Source organism: Pararge aegeria, chromosome Z (assembly GCF_905163445.1).
Source record: "Pararge aegeria chromosome Z, ilParAegt1.1, whole genome shotgun sequence".
NCBI lineage: Eukaryota > Metazoa > Arthropoda > Insecta > Lepidoptera > Nymphalidae > Pararge > Pararge aegeria.
This window is the reverse complement of record NC_053208.1, coordinates 15,499,444-15,517,989: the sequence shown is the minus strand read 5'-3', so window position 1 is coordinate 15,517,989 and position 18,546 is coordinate 15,499,444. Positions and strand designations below refer to the sequence as shown.

At 34.7% G+C, this 18,546-nt stretch overlaps 1 protein-coding gene across 3 annotated transcripts in view; it reads right to left on the bottom strand.

Moving 5' to 3' along the window:
* LOC120636351 (nuclear hormone receptor FTZ-F1) overlaps positions 1–15,209 on the bottom strand; it is a 140,203-nt gene extending 124,994 nt beyond the window's left edge. For all 3 annotated transcript variants that reach the window (XM_039907795.1, XM_039907793.1, XM_039907794.1), the window contains exon 1: positions 14,849–15,209. In XM_039907795.1, the coding sequence (XP_039763729.1) occupies positions 14,849–15,083 (235 nt within the window). In that variant the 5' untranslated portion in view covers positions 15,084–15,209. The remainder of the gene's footprint in view (positions 1–14,848) is intronic.
* Positions 15,210–18,546: the final 3,337 nt, after the last annotated feature.

Below are 18,546 nucleotides of genomic sequence, written 5' to 3'. Positions count from 1 at the left end.
GAATTAATATAAAGCGTGTAAAAAGTCGCCAAAAGCCGCTGAACCCGAGCAGTACATGACCGTGGAATTTGGAACCCCTCAAAGGGCCTGTGACCAGCAGAGGACGTCCTTTAGTTAACATGATAATCATGAGATATTTTATACACTAGTCACGCTATATGAATTGTTGTTAGGTGACTTATAGTGAATTCTGCAGTCCCGTAAGTAGGACACAGCTAAGGCAAGTTTAAAGATATGAATATAATTGGTACAGTACGTGTCAAAACGTGACCATCTAGTTACGTATTTATGCCAAAGAAACATCTCAAGTTATAAAACTCATTATTAATCATAATAAAATTATAAGAGTTTTATTTTTACCCTTAGTAAAACACTAGAAAAATATTTAAGAAAAAAGAAATTATGAGCATCGTAATAATAAGACAAGAGAAATAAATCGCATCTTTCCTGTAAAGCTATGTGGGTTGGCCCTTCGTAGTACTTAAGTCCTCTTCACCGCATCGTTCTAGGCATCATAACAACCTCTCTACAAACGAAACGATAAGAGGCTTATTTTCAAGAGGTATGAAAGCTTCTTGTAGCATTGTATCAACGCTGTTATTCTGTCTGGTAAGGAAAAGAAAATATGAAAAGAAAAAACAGCCACATTACAAATGTATTTATGACATAAATTTTGAAAAAATTAAATATAAATGAAGGTAAGCCAAGTTTTTATAAATTAAATTCATATTTGCAGTTTTGTTTTTAAGAATGAAAGCGAAAGCAAATATTATTTTCACTAAGCTAAGTCTCTTTGAAGAAGACATAACTCGGAACCACTGAATATGAATAACGTTTCGATATTTAAACGAAATACTAATCTCTATAAGTCACAAAATATTACTCGTTAAAAATAATCGGTGACTGTAAGTATTGGATAAATTAATTGGGTCGCCGTTGTAAGAGAAGAAAAAAGTCACTCGTTTATGTGTCAATTAGCATTAAAGTCTTTTGTCTACTACTCTTTGTTTAAGACGCGATATATATTTATAACGTGTTGTAATGCCGAGTTGCAGTAAATTAGGAAATTTTCAGCATCGAAAGTATGTCGCAGTTGTTGGCACTGGCATGTGTGTCAGGTCAGCGGAGCTGGGCGTCACCCGAATTATTTTTATTGACACGATTTTTTAAATTGTCTCATCTTCGCAATTTAATGTTAATTTACTGTGCAAATAATTGTGTAATTTCATGATTATTTATCCGTACTTTGTTTGTATTTAACTCTCTATACACATATATAAATATATACATATATATTATCCACTACTTGTGGTAATTTCGTATAAACGATGTTGTTAATCTCGTATGGACTTGGAGGAATACCAATTTTAATGATAGATATATTGGGTTCTCTTCTTATATTGACTTCTCAAGGAGCACACATACAAGGGCTATGGCAATTATATTGAACTTTTACCCCTAATCTGTTTCTAACTGGGAGTGCCGGAAAGCTAATTGCCTTGGAGACTCTTCGGCGGTCCTTGAAGGTAGGGTTGTAAAAAGTCGCAACCGAAACCTCCAAACACAAGACCAGGGAAAATAAAAAAGGTGGAACTTAATACTCATAAGACAACATCGCAAACCATACCGCCAGAGAGGTAGTCAGAAAGCTTTGACCCACTTATGGATGCAGTTTATTTTCTATTATTATTTTCTAATTATTTACTGTAAATTTAAAACTTTATGAGTTTAGTTATCCATAGCATAACTTACTATTTAATTGCCTAACGGTAGGTAGACGTGAAATGTGAATTATTGTGAAGCGTAGGTAAACGGTTAATCAGATGCATGCGTTAGTATATTACCACACTATGAGGAACCTTCGAACAGTTTTGTTTTATTTATTTTACTTATATAAAATTTATTGAAAACAAAGTAATAATGGAAAATGGTAATGTTTAAGAACATCACACGTGGAGTTGTACTTTAAAAAACCCACCACACCACACCACATTTGCACAAACTTCTACTATAGTATCATCGGTGATACTCCTTCGAAAACTCACTCTGCATACGTTAAATTCTTCTTATTTTTACACACTATAATATAAATAGATAGATATACAGATAGAATAACCACCTATTTGTGGTCAAATATTAATGTTTTTCTCATGAAAGAAATAATTCCCTAAAGTCAAAAAGGTAATTAATTTTTAGAATTTTGAATTTTGAATATTCTTACAAGAATAATTGAAGTTATAAGAAAATTATATTTTCGGGACTCCGAGATTCTTAGGATAGCTAAGCTACGTCGCAACTCGCAAGTAATTAGCATGGGCATTTTGCCGGTACCGATTATGGCGGAACGTTTTCAGTAGGTAGAAAGACGTATTTAAAATGAGATTTACGTCGCGAATGCAGAAATTCTGCGTTGAAGTTTTCGCGGTTAATTACAAGTAATTAAATATATTGCCGATAATTAAAAAGCGGCCGTGCGAAGTTATACCGTGCATTTTAATTTAGTCTCATTTTTCTTACTACATATCAGTAGTAGGCATGAGCGCTCGCACCGTACAATGTACCTATTACGTACATAATATACTCGTAACTAGGTCACTGGGTCAGAGACGAGGTCCGCTGATAGTAAAGACCAGTCCGTTCCCAAACTACATTGTTTTCAACAAATAAGACAATATCAACATTCATATAATTAAACGAAGTTAATGTGTTTGACATAAATACAATTTGTACGTTTTACTTACATTTATTTATTTTATTACTCTATGTAAATATAGGCAGTACTGAGAGTATGAGATACGAGTGCGAGAACTTTATTATTGAGACTAATCGCGAAGCTCCATTATTATTTCCTACAAAAGCAATACAATTTAAATTATGTATATGCTCCTGTTTCAGAGTTATTATACTCCTTATTTTAGGAAAGTCAAGGTATGTAAAATAAAACTCATTTTAAAATAATAATGCGGGTGGTAAGGTGCCCTAAACATCTCTCTAAAATTGTCCGAGTGCTTACCGCGAATTTTGCAGTTTCGGACTTATAAGACCAAAATGCGTTTGTCATCATAACAGATTTAGTTCTATGTAATTATAAGCATTATATCACAATAGCGCGAAATATATTACACAAGGCAAAGCTTTTCCAACTATTTAGAAAAGAGGGTAGGCATTACACTACTCACGGTAATGATAATAAGTAACTATTGTTCCATAGCGTTTCCTAGGAATCAATACTTTAAGAGAAATAACTGTACAAAATTTCATAAAATTTTACGCGGTAACAGCAATAACATCAGCTAATAACACATAAGCTCAAATAGGTTTAAGAATTTCTATGGCAACATATTATTAAATAATGAGGTTAGGTTATATATATATTTTTTAAATCACGTATTCAAACGCACGTAGGATACTATGGCATGCGGCGCGATCTAGTTGACAAATTAAGACACGTACTGGAGGTGTTGTAGGTATAGTTTTAAAGAAATTTGCTTGTTTAACACTTACCTCTGTTAATTGTAGCCCCGGCTTCTCCTACATATACGTGTTAATGTGATATTAAGTCATTATAATATGTTTATAAGGTTAATTTTAGTTGAAAATAGTAAAGAAATGGGTTAGGTATTTTAAAATATATATTTATTCCTATACCTAAATTGAGGGTTAGTATACTTTCTTTTGGTGGTGTATACCACATTACCCTGATCCAAGTTATATTGTAACAAATCCTAACTAATATAATAAAATGTTATTGACCTTTATTCATGCCCTAACTAAGCAAACAAACGACTTGATTTTTGCCACGTTGTTTTTGGATCGAGGTTTTGTATTTGTATTTGTAAAAAAAAAATGTATAAACGCGGGCGAATAACTCGATTAACACCTAGTATAGTAAAATAAAAGCGTATATGTTTGTTTTTTTGTCCTTCCGTCACGATCTAACTAAGCCACCAACATCTTGAATTTTGGCATAAGTAGATTTAGCTGATTTGAAATCCCAGGAAAACGAACTGTTCCCATGGAATTTGTACCAAAACGTAATAAACGTGGACGAAGAACGCGGGCAATTGCTGGTAATATCTAAAACATTACCTGCCAGGACACAACTTAAGATTTAAGAATATTTATACAACAATTGGAAAGAAAAGACATTTCTACACGTGTCAGAAACTGGAACTCTTTAAGCATCATGCGAGTAAAACATATCCAGTCTCCGTTGTATCGTATTTCAAGTTCTGTAAGAGGTACAACAATGTTATTCAATTTTCTCTGCCGTATACGCTATATTGGAATTGTCTGGTGTTCATACGACAAGAGAGACACTAAGAGCAACACGACACACCTCTTTTGTTGAAACTAAACCTCGTGTCATTTCGAATTATGAGGGTATCGATTAACGTAAATACATTTATTGATTGCTGATCAAATAATTTGATTGATTGATTGCTTCTGTCGATCGCATTTATACAATCAATTTCTCTCATAAGTAGACCTGCTTACAAGACGCCGTTTCTATTTTTCTCAAATATTCAGTTAAATAATAAATAGTCAGTCTTCGTTATTTCCCACTATGTTACTAATGCGAAAGTATTTGTTGGTTTGTCAGTCTTTCACGCAGGAACACCATCACGGTGCATATTGTAGTATGGTAATAGGTAAATATTATAAGGGCTGGAACTTTTATACAAAGGTGTCATATATGGAATACTAAACAGAGGATTTTCTTCATCCCGAAAAACCTAAGAATTTAAGCGATAGTTTTTTGGTTGGCCCTAGCCTTACACAAAAACTTTTCACGAAAAAAAGTTTTAATAGGGATGGGAATATAGGTAATAGTTTGTTTTATTTAATAAAATCTTTCCCTACCTACCACATATTGTCGACTAAGTAGCGTTATTAGGTCTAAAATATATAATTAGGTTATGTTGCTACGGTAGAGTATATTTCGTAAAGAAAAAATGTTAATTTATATAATTTAAGAAACCAAACAAGTTATAGAAAGTAATCAAATATCTTACGAATGATATTAAGACATTTTTTTCGGGCTTCTACCAATAGATAAATTCTTGGAGAATTTCTGTAATTTATTTCTGTACTTATAAATTAATTCAAAAGGACACCCCAACCATGCGAAGTGGGTGCTAGTTTAAAAGCTGTGGAGACGGGCACGCCGCTTACGTCCTCAATAATTACCTTCTGCCTCGCTACACGTGTACTTAGTAAGTACACTGAGTAAATTGTTCCTAAAACAATGTCAAACTAGACGTCGTAATAATAAAAAGTAGGAATAAAATATACTTGTAAAATTCAATACGAGACTTTTCAGGCACGAGTTTGTAAAAAATATCTGATAATTTCTCATGTTTAATTATTATTAGTCTTAATAGTATGGTTAGAGTAATAGGTTAGTGGGTAAGGCTTCAGCTTCCCTTTCGCATGTAGAGTTCGAACCTCGACACGCACCTTTAACTTTTCGTAGTTTTTTGCGCAATTAAATATCACATGCTTCAACGGCAAAGGAAAAAATCGTTAGCTTACCTGCATGCCTGAAAGTTCTTCATGATTTTCTCTTGGTATACTTGTCCTTGGCCATGTCATGGCCAGCGAGGTGGACTACTGCATAAACCCTTCTCATTCTGAGAGGATACCCGTGCCCTGTGGTGAGCCGGTAATGAGTTAAGGATGATGACAACATCACACAAAATACTCGAACAGTCGTACGAGTATTTATGTGTGCTATATAGTTGGTTATAATGAAAAAGCTACCTATCACGTGCTTTACGAAGATAATATCAAAGCGATCTATGGCACCCGTCAGTCTGGACTTTGTGGTGCGAGAAAGGGGCAAAATTATTACCGGCTTATAACACTGCCAAACTTTAACCTCTAAATAAGGGACTACATATTACAACACTTACCACACAGAACCTCTGCTCAGACAGGACTCGGCTTTTTGTGCATTCATCCTACATGAAATTATTTTTAAATATATTTTTTAAATTCGGCTGCCCCGATTAATTTCGTTCGTTATTTTAATGTTAGTCGAACGCACCAACCTTGCCCTACATTAAGGATTACAATTAAATTGAAAATATTACCTGCTAAGTGCGAACTGGGCTCGCTCCTTAGCCACTCAGTGTGGGCCAAAGACTAATAAAATCTGTAATTAAATTATAAAATTCCTAGGTTATTGGCACCAGTGCTTCAATAATACCTACTTAATTATAAACATATTTGATAGAAGCAGGCTTTTGTTTCCAGTTGTACCTGGGAAATGGTATCACGACTATTGAGCAATGGATTTAGGCAATGTCCATAGAAAAAAAACGTTTCACCAACTCTTAGGTGACAACTATTGGTGGACGGTTGACGTGCCAAGGAATTTTCTTAGATTGACGGAACTTATTTAGGCATTGCCTTGTTCGATGTTGTTGAACATGAGCTTTATGCTTTGTCTGATGGGAGGCTTCAGCATTTATTAGTTACCAGACCACCCTGCCGACTAAGACGAGCCGCCGCCGTACGATTAATAAGCGATAACGTTCTGGTACGTTGCCGCGGTAAAACCGATTAGGGAATTTAAATAACTGCCATACCCCCAGTAGGTTAGTCCGCTATTTTTTTAGGTTGCATCATCATTAACCACTAGATTGCAGTCAAGGGATAACTTGTAGAGAAATGATATAAAACTCTCGTGAAAGAAAATATTATCATGTGTGAAGAAAATGGAATATTATATTCTTATTATGTTAATCAATAAAATAATAATTATACGTTTCCTTCCTTCGGAGGACAACTGAATGCACGAGTCTTACGGTTTTTTTTTTGTAAAGCAGCACTAATGTTTAAACGAATACAAAATTGATCAACATATGATACCCATGGTAATCTATGCACATACAAATACGAGTGGACTGAGAAAAAAATCAGATGAAACTGTATTTAGGTCATCGACGTGAAAAATGTTAACATTTTTGTGTTATAGGTACGTTTTTCTGCCATTGTGTAACACCTGCTGAATAATTTGTTTTACCCAACTATAGAGAAAAGCGGGTGTTATAATTGCATGCACCATAAAGAAGGCTAGTTATTTGAGGTTCTGGACCCAAAGGGCAACACTATATATGACACTGCTGACGGTCTTTCAGGATTTGTAACTTGTAGAATTAGTGAGTTACAGAACTGTTCTAAATATTAAGTGTTAAATGTCTAACGGAGGGTCTACATCCCATACAATTGGTCTGAATCTTTGTTACGTCGGACGGACTGTGAAACTAAAAAGAGATTTTAGTACAGGATATTATTTTATTTCGGAACGGAATCTCACGGAACGTTCTATAATCAAAAGTATGTTTTTTCAAAAAACAAGGCTGAGCGGTGTGTCTTAATTTTATTGTTCCCACGCGGATTATTAATAATATTAAAACATTATATCTTGAATCTAATAATTTCCGCCAGTAGGCAACTTTATCAGCGATATTTTCAAACAGACGCATATCAACGACTGTTTCATTTAATAATCATAATTGCATTATCACCTTGACTACTCGTTCGCAAAAATAAAGCGTAACTAAGTAAGTAAATCTTTTTCTTTTTAGCGTTTTATTAGAAAGCAAAATCTGCCTTTTGAAGTTGCCACCAACAGTCATTCGCAAGTATTTCTCTATACTAATGTTATTGGTCTGGACTAATATTGTAAAGGGTTAATGTTTGGGAGTTTTTGAGATTGTCGGGGTAATCCCTGGATCTACCGATTTGGAAAATTCTTCATTGAATATAAACCCACATTATTTGTGAGGCCATAGACTATATACATATTGCCCTGTAAACTGAAAAAACTTTTCGTGGTGGTCAGTTTTGCAAAATAAAGAAAAAGAACGGTCTAAAAAAAGATTGAGATCTCAAGAAAAGTTGTACAGGTTGATAATGCCTACAAAAAAAGCCAGCGACGGCATAATATGTGTAACTTTTATATTTAAGAAACAAAAAGTATTTATTTTTATTAAAAAAATAATTAATCTTTAGGTCATGTTCATTGGTCATATTATTATCAAAAATTATGAATTCTTATCAAATAATTATAGGATATACAATTATATGCAGTAAAGATAGGTATGGAACTCTATTGTTTAAGTTATATTAATCAGACGTTTCTATTAGACGATTTTTTCATCTGTTCCACATATCTATCTATGTTGGCTTTTTCAGATTAAAACTCCTGAGGACCGTATAATTGACCGTATAACCAACCAATAACAAACCAACAAAAAATAATAACTTTACACCAAATTTATTATAATTATAATTATTATATCATTCACTCACTAAGGCTTTTATTTCAAGTAGGTTTTATTTATAAAAGCACGTTGGGAACGACAAGTTGATAAGAAGTCCTGTAAAAACTAAAAACCTAGCTTTAATTTCGCCCTTGTTTTACACAGAAACTTAAGTAATTTTTATCATTAGCAGGGATTAAGTAAATGCAAATAGTATCTTCGCGTTTGCTAACTAAAAGGGATTCAGCCGCGGGCACAGCTACTAATTAATGATGCGAAATGTTTATTTTAAATAACATAGTTTTCAGTAAGTAGCTTTAGGAAAAAGGGTCACTAAATAGAAAAACTTTCTTCTATTTAATTACTCTTTTTCCTTTTATTATACATAAATATTTACATAATAGACACGACTAATCCTTCAGAATGTGCAATTGTTTAGTGTGTAAAGTCTTACGGGAAAGTGTCGTATAGATCATATCTCAACCATAATATCTCCATTAAAACCCTAAAATTACGAAATTTCTAAAATAATAGGTTAATACAACTACACTAGACTATTTAAAAGTTAAATAGTACCTGAAGCGTGTATTGCTAACTTTTTATGAAGATAAAAACATAGGTCATCGTTTATAATAACAAAGAAAGTTCTATTGACAGTTGCAGTAAGCTTAAGACGCAGTTTACAGAAAAGTACATATAAATAGATGCTGTGACATTTACTGCTCATGTTCGAACAGATATGGGCCAAATATTATAAGGTATGTTATTAGGGCAATGGTGAAACTTCTGTGATATCCCTAGAATGAAGGTCTTCGTGATCGAGAGATATAAACTCTACCAAGCCTATAAATAGCACGAAGCCTATTGTTGACTGAAATAAGCTCTATAGCTTATTTCAGTCAACAATAGGCTTTTTACGTTTATCTACCATATCACTTTTCAATTGTTCTACATTATTATTCATTAGTAACTCTTAATTCGGCTGATTACTTAATTGTCCATTAGATAAAGATTGGTGACCGATAGATTTAGGAGACAATAAGGATGATTTCATGACATAAAAATACCTGATTCGCGTTAACGAATGGTGGTACTGAAATATTTGAACATAATCAGCTGTCATTTTTTAGCACGATTCATTCTCTTATATTCTATATATATATTTTTAAAATGAAAAGCCATTTTTCCAAAATAAGTCGCTTGAACATAAACTGGAGTCCTAAGCCTGCGAGAGTCGGAAGAACAAACCCCGCTTATATTTAATAAAATGGCTGGTTCTTTTCAGTAATAAACGCCCATGAATATCTGCCGTACAAAAACTTGAGGAGTGCTACCAGTAGTGCTAACGTTGCAGAAGTGTTGCATTGGATTTTCTCAAAAAACTACGATTGGATTCCAACAGGCCACACATGTATCCCGAATCTAATTTATTGCGTGTAGTGGGTATATATATAGTTAATAGGTTAAAAATTTAATTACACTTAGTTTCAATAAGGAGTTTTAAAAGGGACGGAAAATCTAATTTACTAAAAGCCCTCAACGCTTTGGTACTTCGTCCAGTGCGGTAATCGCATGAGATCAGGCCCGGCCGAAAATTTCATCGCTTTATCATTACAGAAAAAAGGAATTTAATATGAATAACTCCCGCGATGCATTAGTACTGCAAATAAATTTACCCGTAAAACGGATATCATCCCCATCACCTACGGTCTGCAATCGTTCACTGCTGAACAAAGGCGTGCCATTATATACGATAACCTCTGCTTTACTCATCTAACAGCCACTTTTATCTACTTTTAAAGTCGTCGGTTCTGGCTGCCTAGGAGCTCCTTCCACTCTGCGTTTGGGCACCAAATAACCAACGGCAGAGGTAACCGTAGCCGTCAACGCTTCGGCGGCAGTCCTCAACGAATCGGCAGTTTTGTCGCTTGCGAATATAAACACAAAACTCTGCAAGCGTCGCTATGGATCGAAGGCTGCCTCCGATGCGATGATGGGTTCTCGAAGGCAGGCGACGACTATAGTTGCCGTTGTCGTTGGCAATGTGCTGCCCGTGTAAAAGAACCATACCTACAGGCCCGCGGTGTCCAGTTTAGATCACTTTTTGTTCTGCGACAGTTACTCATCCGCCCACTGTCACTAATGCCTGCTAACCTTTTTGGCTATGTCTGTGACTCGACAGTGCTTTCCCTTAGAGAAACTTGCAACATAGCCGGCTTCGTAGCATACTGAGCGACTTTAAATTCATGCATATTCTCATCGTCTACGTTTTGCTCCGTTAGTCCGTATACAGATAACAAACACACACATTATAAGCCTTCGTTTTCAGGCTTTGGTCTTTTGACGAATTTTGGGCTACACAGATGACTCTTCTGTCAGCTGGTTTCGTTTGTCGTTGCTGCTTATACAAATTTGTATAATTTGGCCTATGTACTTAAAAATTACTTGTTTTGGCTATCTTGAAAACCGCTCGTCTGGAAGAAAGCTGACACCATAAATTGACGGACGGACGGTCCTACAAAGTGTGCAACAACCTGAGGCGTTGGTATTAAGCCCTCATGTGCCGACAACCAAGCTCTTGAGTCCGGAAGTCAGCCATGCTCTTCAATGCGGCAGAACTAAGCATGATGCGCTCTTTTACAGCTCTACTTCTACTCGATTCTTCAATGTATTTGCAGTGCCTCTGCCAATATTATCATAGCATCACATTTGAAATGAAATTTATATCTTGCACACCTCGATGACCTCATAAGCAAAACTGACTTTTTTCCCGCTATCTTATACAATATGCAGCGATACATTATACAGCACCATTTGGCCTAATTGTATACCAATATCTGTGGCAGTGAAGCAATACGGTGTATGGCGTCGATTGCACAAAATAGGTGGAGAATTTTAGAATTCCTAACGGAAAATTTTGGACTAAATTTATTATGCTGCTTGTATTGCTTTACATTGTTTGATCGGACTAGTTTCGATATATTATTTGAATATTGAAATTAACTATTCAGTTACGATACTTTCTTTTTTAAGTCTTTTGTTGATAATGGCCAATGTATACTAAGTATACATAAGCAAAAGTGACTAACTTCAGTGTAATTTTTCATGTATACTATAGTCAAATCCACGTTAGAGCTTATCTGCAATTTGATATTAAGGAACAAATATATCAACTCCATACAAATTTGGCAGTATAACGTTAATCCAATGTAAAGTTAACTAGTTTAGGGCCCAGGATTACAGTTGCAATCTAAAGTGTTGCGCTGCAACCCGTTTCTACCGCATGCTCTAAAACCATAATGTTTACCATAGCCACCAAATATAAACTATAAATATTACTTCTTATTTAAAACAATTCAATTTCAACAATTTTTTAGCATTTTAACTCCCGCTTCACTACTAACTTTAGTTTATCCAACTGCGAAAAGGTTAATTTTACGTCTGTTTGTTCAACACCTGCTCCTTTATTTTTTTCAAACTACTTATTTTCTATGACAGGAAAAGAAATAATGACAGAAGAAGAGTTTCATGATTAATAAAAGGCCTATATAATATTGTCCTATCCGGCATGTGTTCCGTTAGATCTCACCAAATTACGATAAATGAATGTCGTGGTCTTTTTCTAGGATTTCTAGTTGTGAAAAGTAGCGTAAATACAAAAGTAAGCAAAGATAATATATAATAGTAGAAAAATTTATCGAGTATCAAATGAAGACGGAAACACCAGTAGACCGTGTATTTCCGTTTTCGTTGTCAATAGGATTCAGCGAATCCCCACGGGCTCGTGTAAGCTTATTTATTTTCTACAACTGTATTCAATACAAGAGAATAATCTTACTGCAATCGCACACGGGTTTTCAAAATTGTTTTCGATACAAAGCAGTGTTCGTTACAGGCCATCTCTGTGAAGGTGTTTAAGGAAACTCATAACCAGTTAATTCTTAATCTTTTTTATCAGGAGACAAATTAATCTTTATCGCGAAATAACTTAATTAATATAAACTATAATGCTTGGCTCATTCCTGACTTGATGGCACAAATTGTTTTAATTTTTACTTATTTTAAATAAACGATTGTTCAAATTAGACCAAGTTGCCATCCGTCTTTTATTTTTCTTAATTTTCAGAAGTCTTTCATTACGCTATCTATACCAGCCCATCAATAATGTCTATGAAATAAAATTAAGAGGAAATGTCGAGTTGCGTGGTTGCTTACGGGAAAAAAATAGGAAATGATTCCAAGGACTATCTGATGAAATGGCAGCAGATAATAGTACATGAATAAAAATATCAGCCCAGATGACCGAAGTTTAAACGGTGTTCCTCAAGGGACATCCTTTTTCCAACCTTATTCCTGCTTTACGTTTTAATGAACTTTGTAAAACAAACTTGTCGGGTACAGAAAAATTTTGGTCGTTTATGACTCATGACACCGCATTGTCATTCAGTGGTTAAACTTGTGCTGAAGCAGGAATCTACTTCGAAAGATTTAGCTGGTCGGATGATAATTTCCTAACATTTAACGTCAGAAACGAAACAGATAGGTTACAGAAAACTTAAGTCTCTTTTAATATAACTTATTTTAAATTAACCATCCACACTTATGCATTTAAGGGGTGAGTAATATTAATGGTAAAATTGGTTTTTGTACACTGTTTTAACGTCCTCGTATATTATTTATTTATAAAAGCTTTTTTACTGAGTTCGTACAACCTAGAAGCAATCGCAGAAACTGTCCTATATTATAGCAGAGACAAAATACTTTTAAGCCAACATAAACATTACCTCTGATGCCACTACTTTACTTTATTTCCTACCTACGACACAATCTATTCAAGTACTGAGTAGGCCTAAATAAATTAGAGGATGGGGAAGTTGCCAGTTGTAAGTAAACAATCACAGGTGTTAGGCACCAAGAAAATAATAAACGACCCAACGACCCACTCGCCGCTCTTGAGGAAATCGCTCAAGCTCGTACGCTTATTTTGAACACGGCCATTAATAGATTAGATTTATTTATATACGCAAAATACTACGTGTAGTGGAGGTATCGTTGGGCGCTATTGTTGACATTATTATTATCAACACAAAATGGATTTATTTGTTTCGAATTAAACCCAAGTTCTGTACACCAAGAAAATAATAAACGACCCAACGACCCACTCGCCGCTCTTGAGGAAATCGCTCAAGCTCGTACGCTTATTTTGAACACGGCCATTAATAGATTAGATTTATTTATATACGCAAAATACTACGTGTAGTGGAGGTATCGTTGGGCGCTATTGTTGACATTATTATTATCAACACAAAATGGATTTATTTGTTTCGAATTAAACCCAAGTTCTGTTTACATCAATAGTCAAGCAAATGAGGAATCAATTCCATAGCTTTCGAGTAATTTAAATAATCAAACTAGAAATAAAATTGAACTCAACTGGCAGTTGCCAACGACTTCGCGTGCATGTGAACATCTTTGTATTGCCGTGATAAAGATTGACGCTCGCAAATTTTGTTGTGATAAGTAGGTAGGGTTATTATACCCGGACTATTTAAAAGACAAAGTTTCATCAATATCTGTTTTCTTTATTTTTTAACCTACCTATACACTTATAAAGCGATAAAGGAGACCAATTTGACAGCATTTGTTTTCTAAAGACAATACAATACAATGGTGGGGAACATTAACTTATATTATTGTCTTCATACCTACTGTTATTTAATAACCAGATTACGTATTATCGCAACCAGTAAATAAAGATTGAAAGTGAAACATGAAAACGCGAGGTTTATGCCTAAGAGATATGAATTATTCACGTCAGTCCTGAGTCAGGGCGATTACTTCATCCAATGTAACGTGTCGTGCTCACTGCCCGCTCTGCACTGCAGAGTCAGACCGCAACCAGTGCCCTACTGACACAGAACGACGAAGCATCACTGCTGGCATACAAAGTGACACCGACCATTGACGATAGAGCGTTTTGTGTCCATTCATCACCAGTTAATACCAACATGTACTTTAAATCTACGGTTGCGACATGAACCGTGACTCGCGGTTCTACTCGCTGTGACTAGTAGAATACAACTCAAAAAACTCTGAAACGCTATTTCACCCAACCCATTCCATTGTAGGATAGCGCGAAAAAGCCAATGCGACGTTGCCGCTCCGTGCGACCGAGTGTACGAGCAGGTAGACGTAGTCTCTAGTCTCCACAGCCCACAATCACAATGCATACAATGTACCTAATTATTATACAACCAGCACTTGTCTGTTTTGAATATAAGACTATAAGTATTCATAAAGTATTCCCGGCCTCATGTCCCAAATCTACTTTTTGTTAATAGCTTTGCAAGACTATTAATCTTAGTAGAGTCCAATTCGATTATATATTAATTCCAATTTTGTTTCTGAAATAGCATTTTTATGCATAAATTAAACTATTTCACAGATATTTATTTGAACTTATGGCATAAGTAGCGTTCCGGCTGGAGCTAATATTTTAATTGTACGATTAGGTAGGCATACATACGTCTACAAATTAGTGGAGCTAAAATATGCGATAGATGTAGAGTACGTACCATTTGTTGGATCCACATATGGGATCTTTATTTCCAGCTCTATGCTTTCAGTGGATTTCGGTTCTGTAGATATTTCGTATTCCACAGCTCTTTCGAACACGATCTCACTCTTCGGCTGGCTCGAAGAAGCGGCTAGACCCTGCGCAACACTCATTTTTGGAGAGTCTTCGTGCATCATCGGACGGTTATGCGAAACAACTAAATTTAGCTGTCCGCACGGTTTGTAAAATATCATCTACTTCGCTTAGGAAAATATTTTCTGTCAAATGTTCTACATAAATATCAATAAATCTCTATAAAACACTAAATGTAGGTCTCTAGGCCACTTCACTTACACTTTGATATTCCGACATAACTCGGGTTCAATAGAGCTACTATACTCATGACTGACATTGAAATAAGTCGGTAAAGGGCAGCGAGAATTAACCCAATTTGAGAAAAGTATGTCATGGCCTATTTTCCAGAACTTATACAGGGATACATAGTTTTTACATAATAATTTCATATTTTCCGATGCATAAGATTAAAGGATGAATGGATAACAAAGAAAAATTATGTTTAAGTCCTTTTCATATTATTATAAAATAAATAACTATGTTGAAATATTCTTTTATTTAATTAATGAAATATTGTAAATGCTTAGCACTAAATGAATATGAATACGTTGAGTTGTGTAATAATAATGACCGTTTCTATTGCACAATCCTTTCACAAGGGCTTGTAATGTAGGTCAATCTGTACGAGTATGATTACAAATATTTTAGCACATATATTCAAATGACTTAAAATATTATATTTAAAAGCTCGTAATAAATGTATAATATTTGTTAATTTCGAATTTTATTAGTTTTTATGTATTTTTTCGGATTTTATTCTATTAAAACACTGTACTGATTATAGCATCCGGTATATAAAACGCCATCTGTGAGAAAATAAACGCACTTTGTATGTAACAGACTGCAAACTTGGTAGAGATGTGCCTATAGATTATAAATCATAAATACAGAATCGAGAAAGACATTCTTAGTAATCGATTACTTTTTTTTTAATTTTCATCTCAAAATTAAATGTGGTTCGTCAGTTTTTGTGATAGTATATAACAACGTTCAAATTAAAAACAACGTTCAATTTATAAATAAAGGATATCGGTCATATTAAATAGATTATTGAGGTATTTTATTCAAAATTTATGTATTTCAAATAAGCTTTATGCCCTTTTGAGCTCCTGTCTGTATGTTTGTACTAGACTATACTACCGAAAAGAAGCTGGCAAGAAACTCAGCTGTTACTTTTTCCCAACATCAACAGTTAGCACTTTAACATTTATTTTGCTATCTCGTGACAGCGAAGTCGAATGCTTCCACGATACCTTGACTTTAAGAAATTCATCAATTGTAGTAATTTCGCTGTAATAAATGATTTTTAGCACTTTTTTTAAAGTTATGTATTGGTAGGTAGGGTAGGTTGGCAAATTACCTTAGGAATGATATTATAAAAGCATATATTAAATCCAATAATTTTAGTAGTTTTGGCTTTTATATGTAGATCGCGCCATTTTATGTCCATTTCGTGTATGATTAGTAAACTACGTTGCTCTAGTAATTATGACAAGCTCGATTATGGGTTACGAAGTATCAGAGTTCGAATTCTGGACTAGCCAAAAAATTGTTGAATTTACGGAATGAAAAGAAATTGAACCTCATCAAGCATTAAGACATTTTTATTATCACCTCTCCACTACTGGATGTTGGCCGTCAGCTCAGCGAACTTCTCGCGGTCTTGCGCCAAGCGAAAAAATGTTTCCACGCTAACAATATGTTATGTTGTTCCATTCCAGATTTTGCGCAACCATGACTTCATCCTCCTTCCAACACGTCGTTTGCTATCTACTTTTTGGAGCAGCTGGTATCGCTCATGTCTCAAAACGTAGCCCAGATATTTGACTTTACGCTTTTTAATGGTAAGCAGTAACTCCTGGCTTCGAACGACGCGTTGGAGCACTCTCACTTTAGAAAAGTTCTGTATCCAGCTAATGCGGAGCATTCTACGGTAGCACCACATCTCAAAAGCTTCGCGATACGCCAAGAATGTCAAGTTTAAGACGCTCCATCTCCAGAATTATGTTAGAAAGTTTCCCGTGTTTCTTCATACCTCTCACGTTCCAAATTCCTACTCTCCTAGCCATCAACATATCTCGGCTTACTGAGATAAGATGCCCACCCCCGTGACGTGAACGCGCCAGGGGATAATTACTCAAGTGAACGCTAGAGAAGGTAACTCTAACATTCCAACAGCCGAGTTAACGGACTTGTTTGTGCCCAAGCCCGAGGGCGGAGTCATTATTGTCGGGTTACCCCAAACGGGTCATTATCACCATCAACATGTTATATGCTTAAGCTCGCATCCCGCAAAATCCTGTTTGACCTTTCAGCATACAAATTTACACCGTATTCAATGTATACAGGATAATTTTGAAAACAATGTGGATTTTTTTTTGATGATTTGGTATTGGTAATAGAACGTATTTAAACAAAATTTTTCAATTTTTTGCATGTCCGAGCAATAATATAATCAAATCATGGCTACTCGTAACAGGTATCTACCTAAATAAATAATAGCCCACTACCTAATAGGCTAAATCATCACTTACCACCAGGTGAGATTGCAGTCATGGGCCAACTTGTGGTGGATTAAAAAAAAACATCGTAATGTGTGGCCAATTACTTACCTAAAAAACCCATTACTTCCCTATGCATATAGGTAAGTAATAGGTTTTTCAATTTTAATGGTTTACGTTGTTATTATGCTTTATTTTATGGAATTATCGCTGTGACGATACGACCGAGTGCTAGGACGTTGATCGCAAGTTAATAGCTGAGAGCCATTATAGGTTGCCCATAATTATCTTTTCCGGGGTCTAAACTTTTGTAACCGTTAATTTCTGTACCGTTATGTAAAACATAAAAAAAAAATATATGTTCATAAATTTGGTTCATGACATATTAAAATACACGCACTGAAAAAAAAATTATCACACTATAACACATTTGGGTCAATGTCACACTTTAACCGAGATCTTTTTTATTTCAGCTGATACTCGCAGAATTAAGAAATAAAGGTGACTTGACAAAAACTAAACATGTAACCCTCCCTTCCATTATCTTTATTGAAAGCAAAGATATGTCATTAACTTAATTATGCTTTACCATATCTACACGTCAAAGCTTAAGTTTCTTTGTTTCGTTTATCAAAAGAGTTGGCTAATAGTTGCAAAGGAGGAAGGTATATATGCTGTATTTTTATGCCCATCAGCATAAGAAATTAATTTTATTTAATAGTATGAGAACAATTATAAAACATTTTAACTTAGTTAAAAATTCACATTACCGAAATACTCTTTGAGCGCGGTAAAAGAAGTTGAAACCCATCTAAACATATTTGAGCTCGTAAGGCATTTGATACGCGCAAAGCAGTTTTCCATATAGCTAACGCACTTAGTGAACCAAAACAAACAAGTACTCATATATATATTTTTTTTGTGAGTTGAAATGAAACATTATTTTTGAGGCACTATTTTTTAAGGAATAATTGGTTTAACTTACTCTATAATTTATCAAAATCAAGTCAAATTTATAAATCGATGTTATAATCGACCGGGGTATATATATGTATAAGAATAAATTTGCACACCACTATTT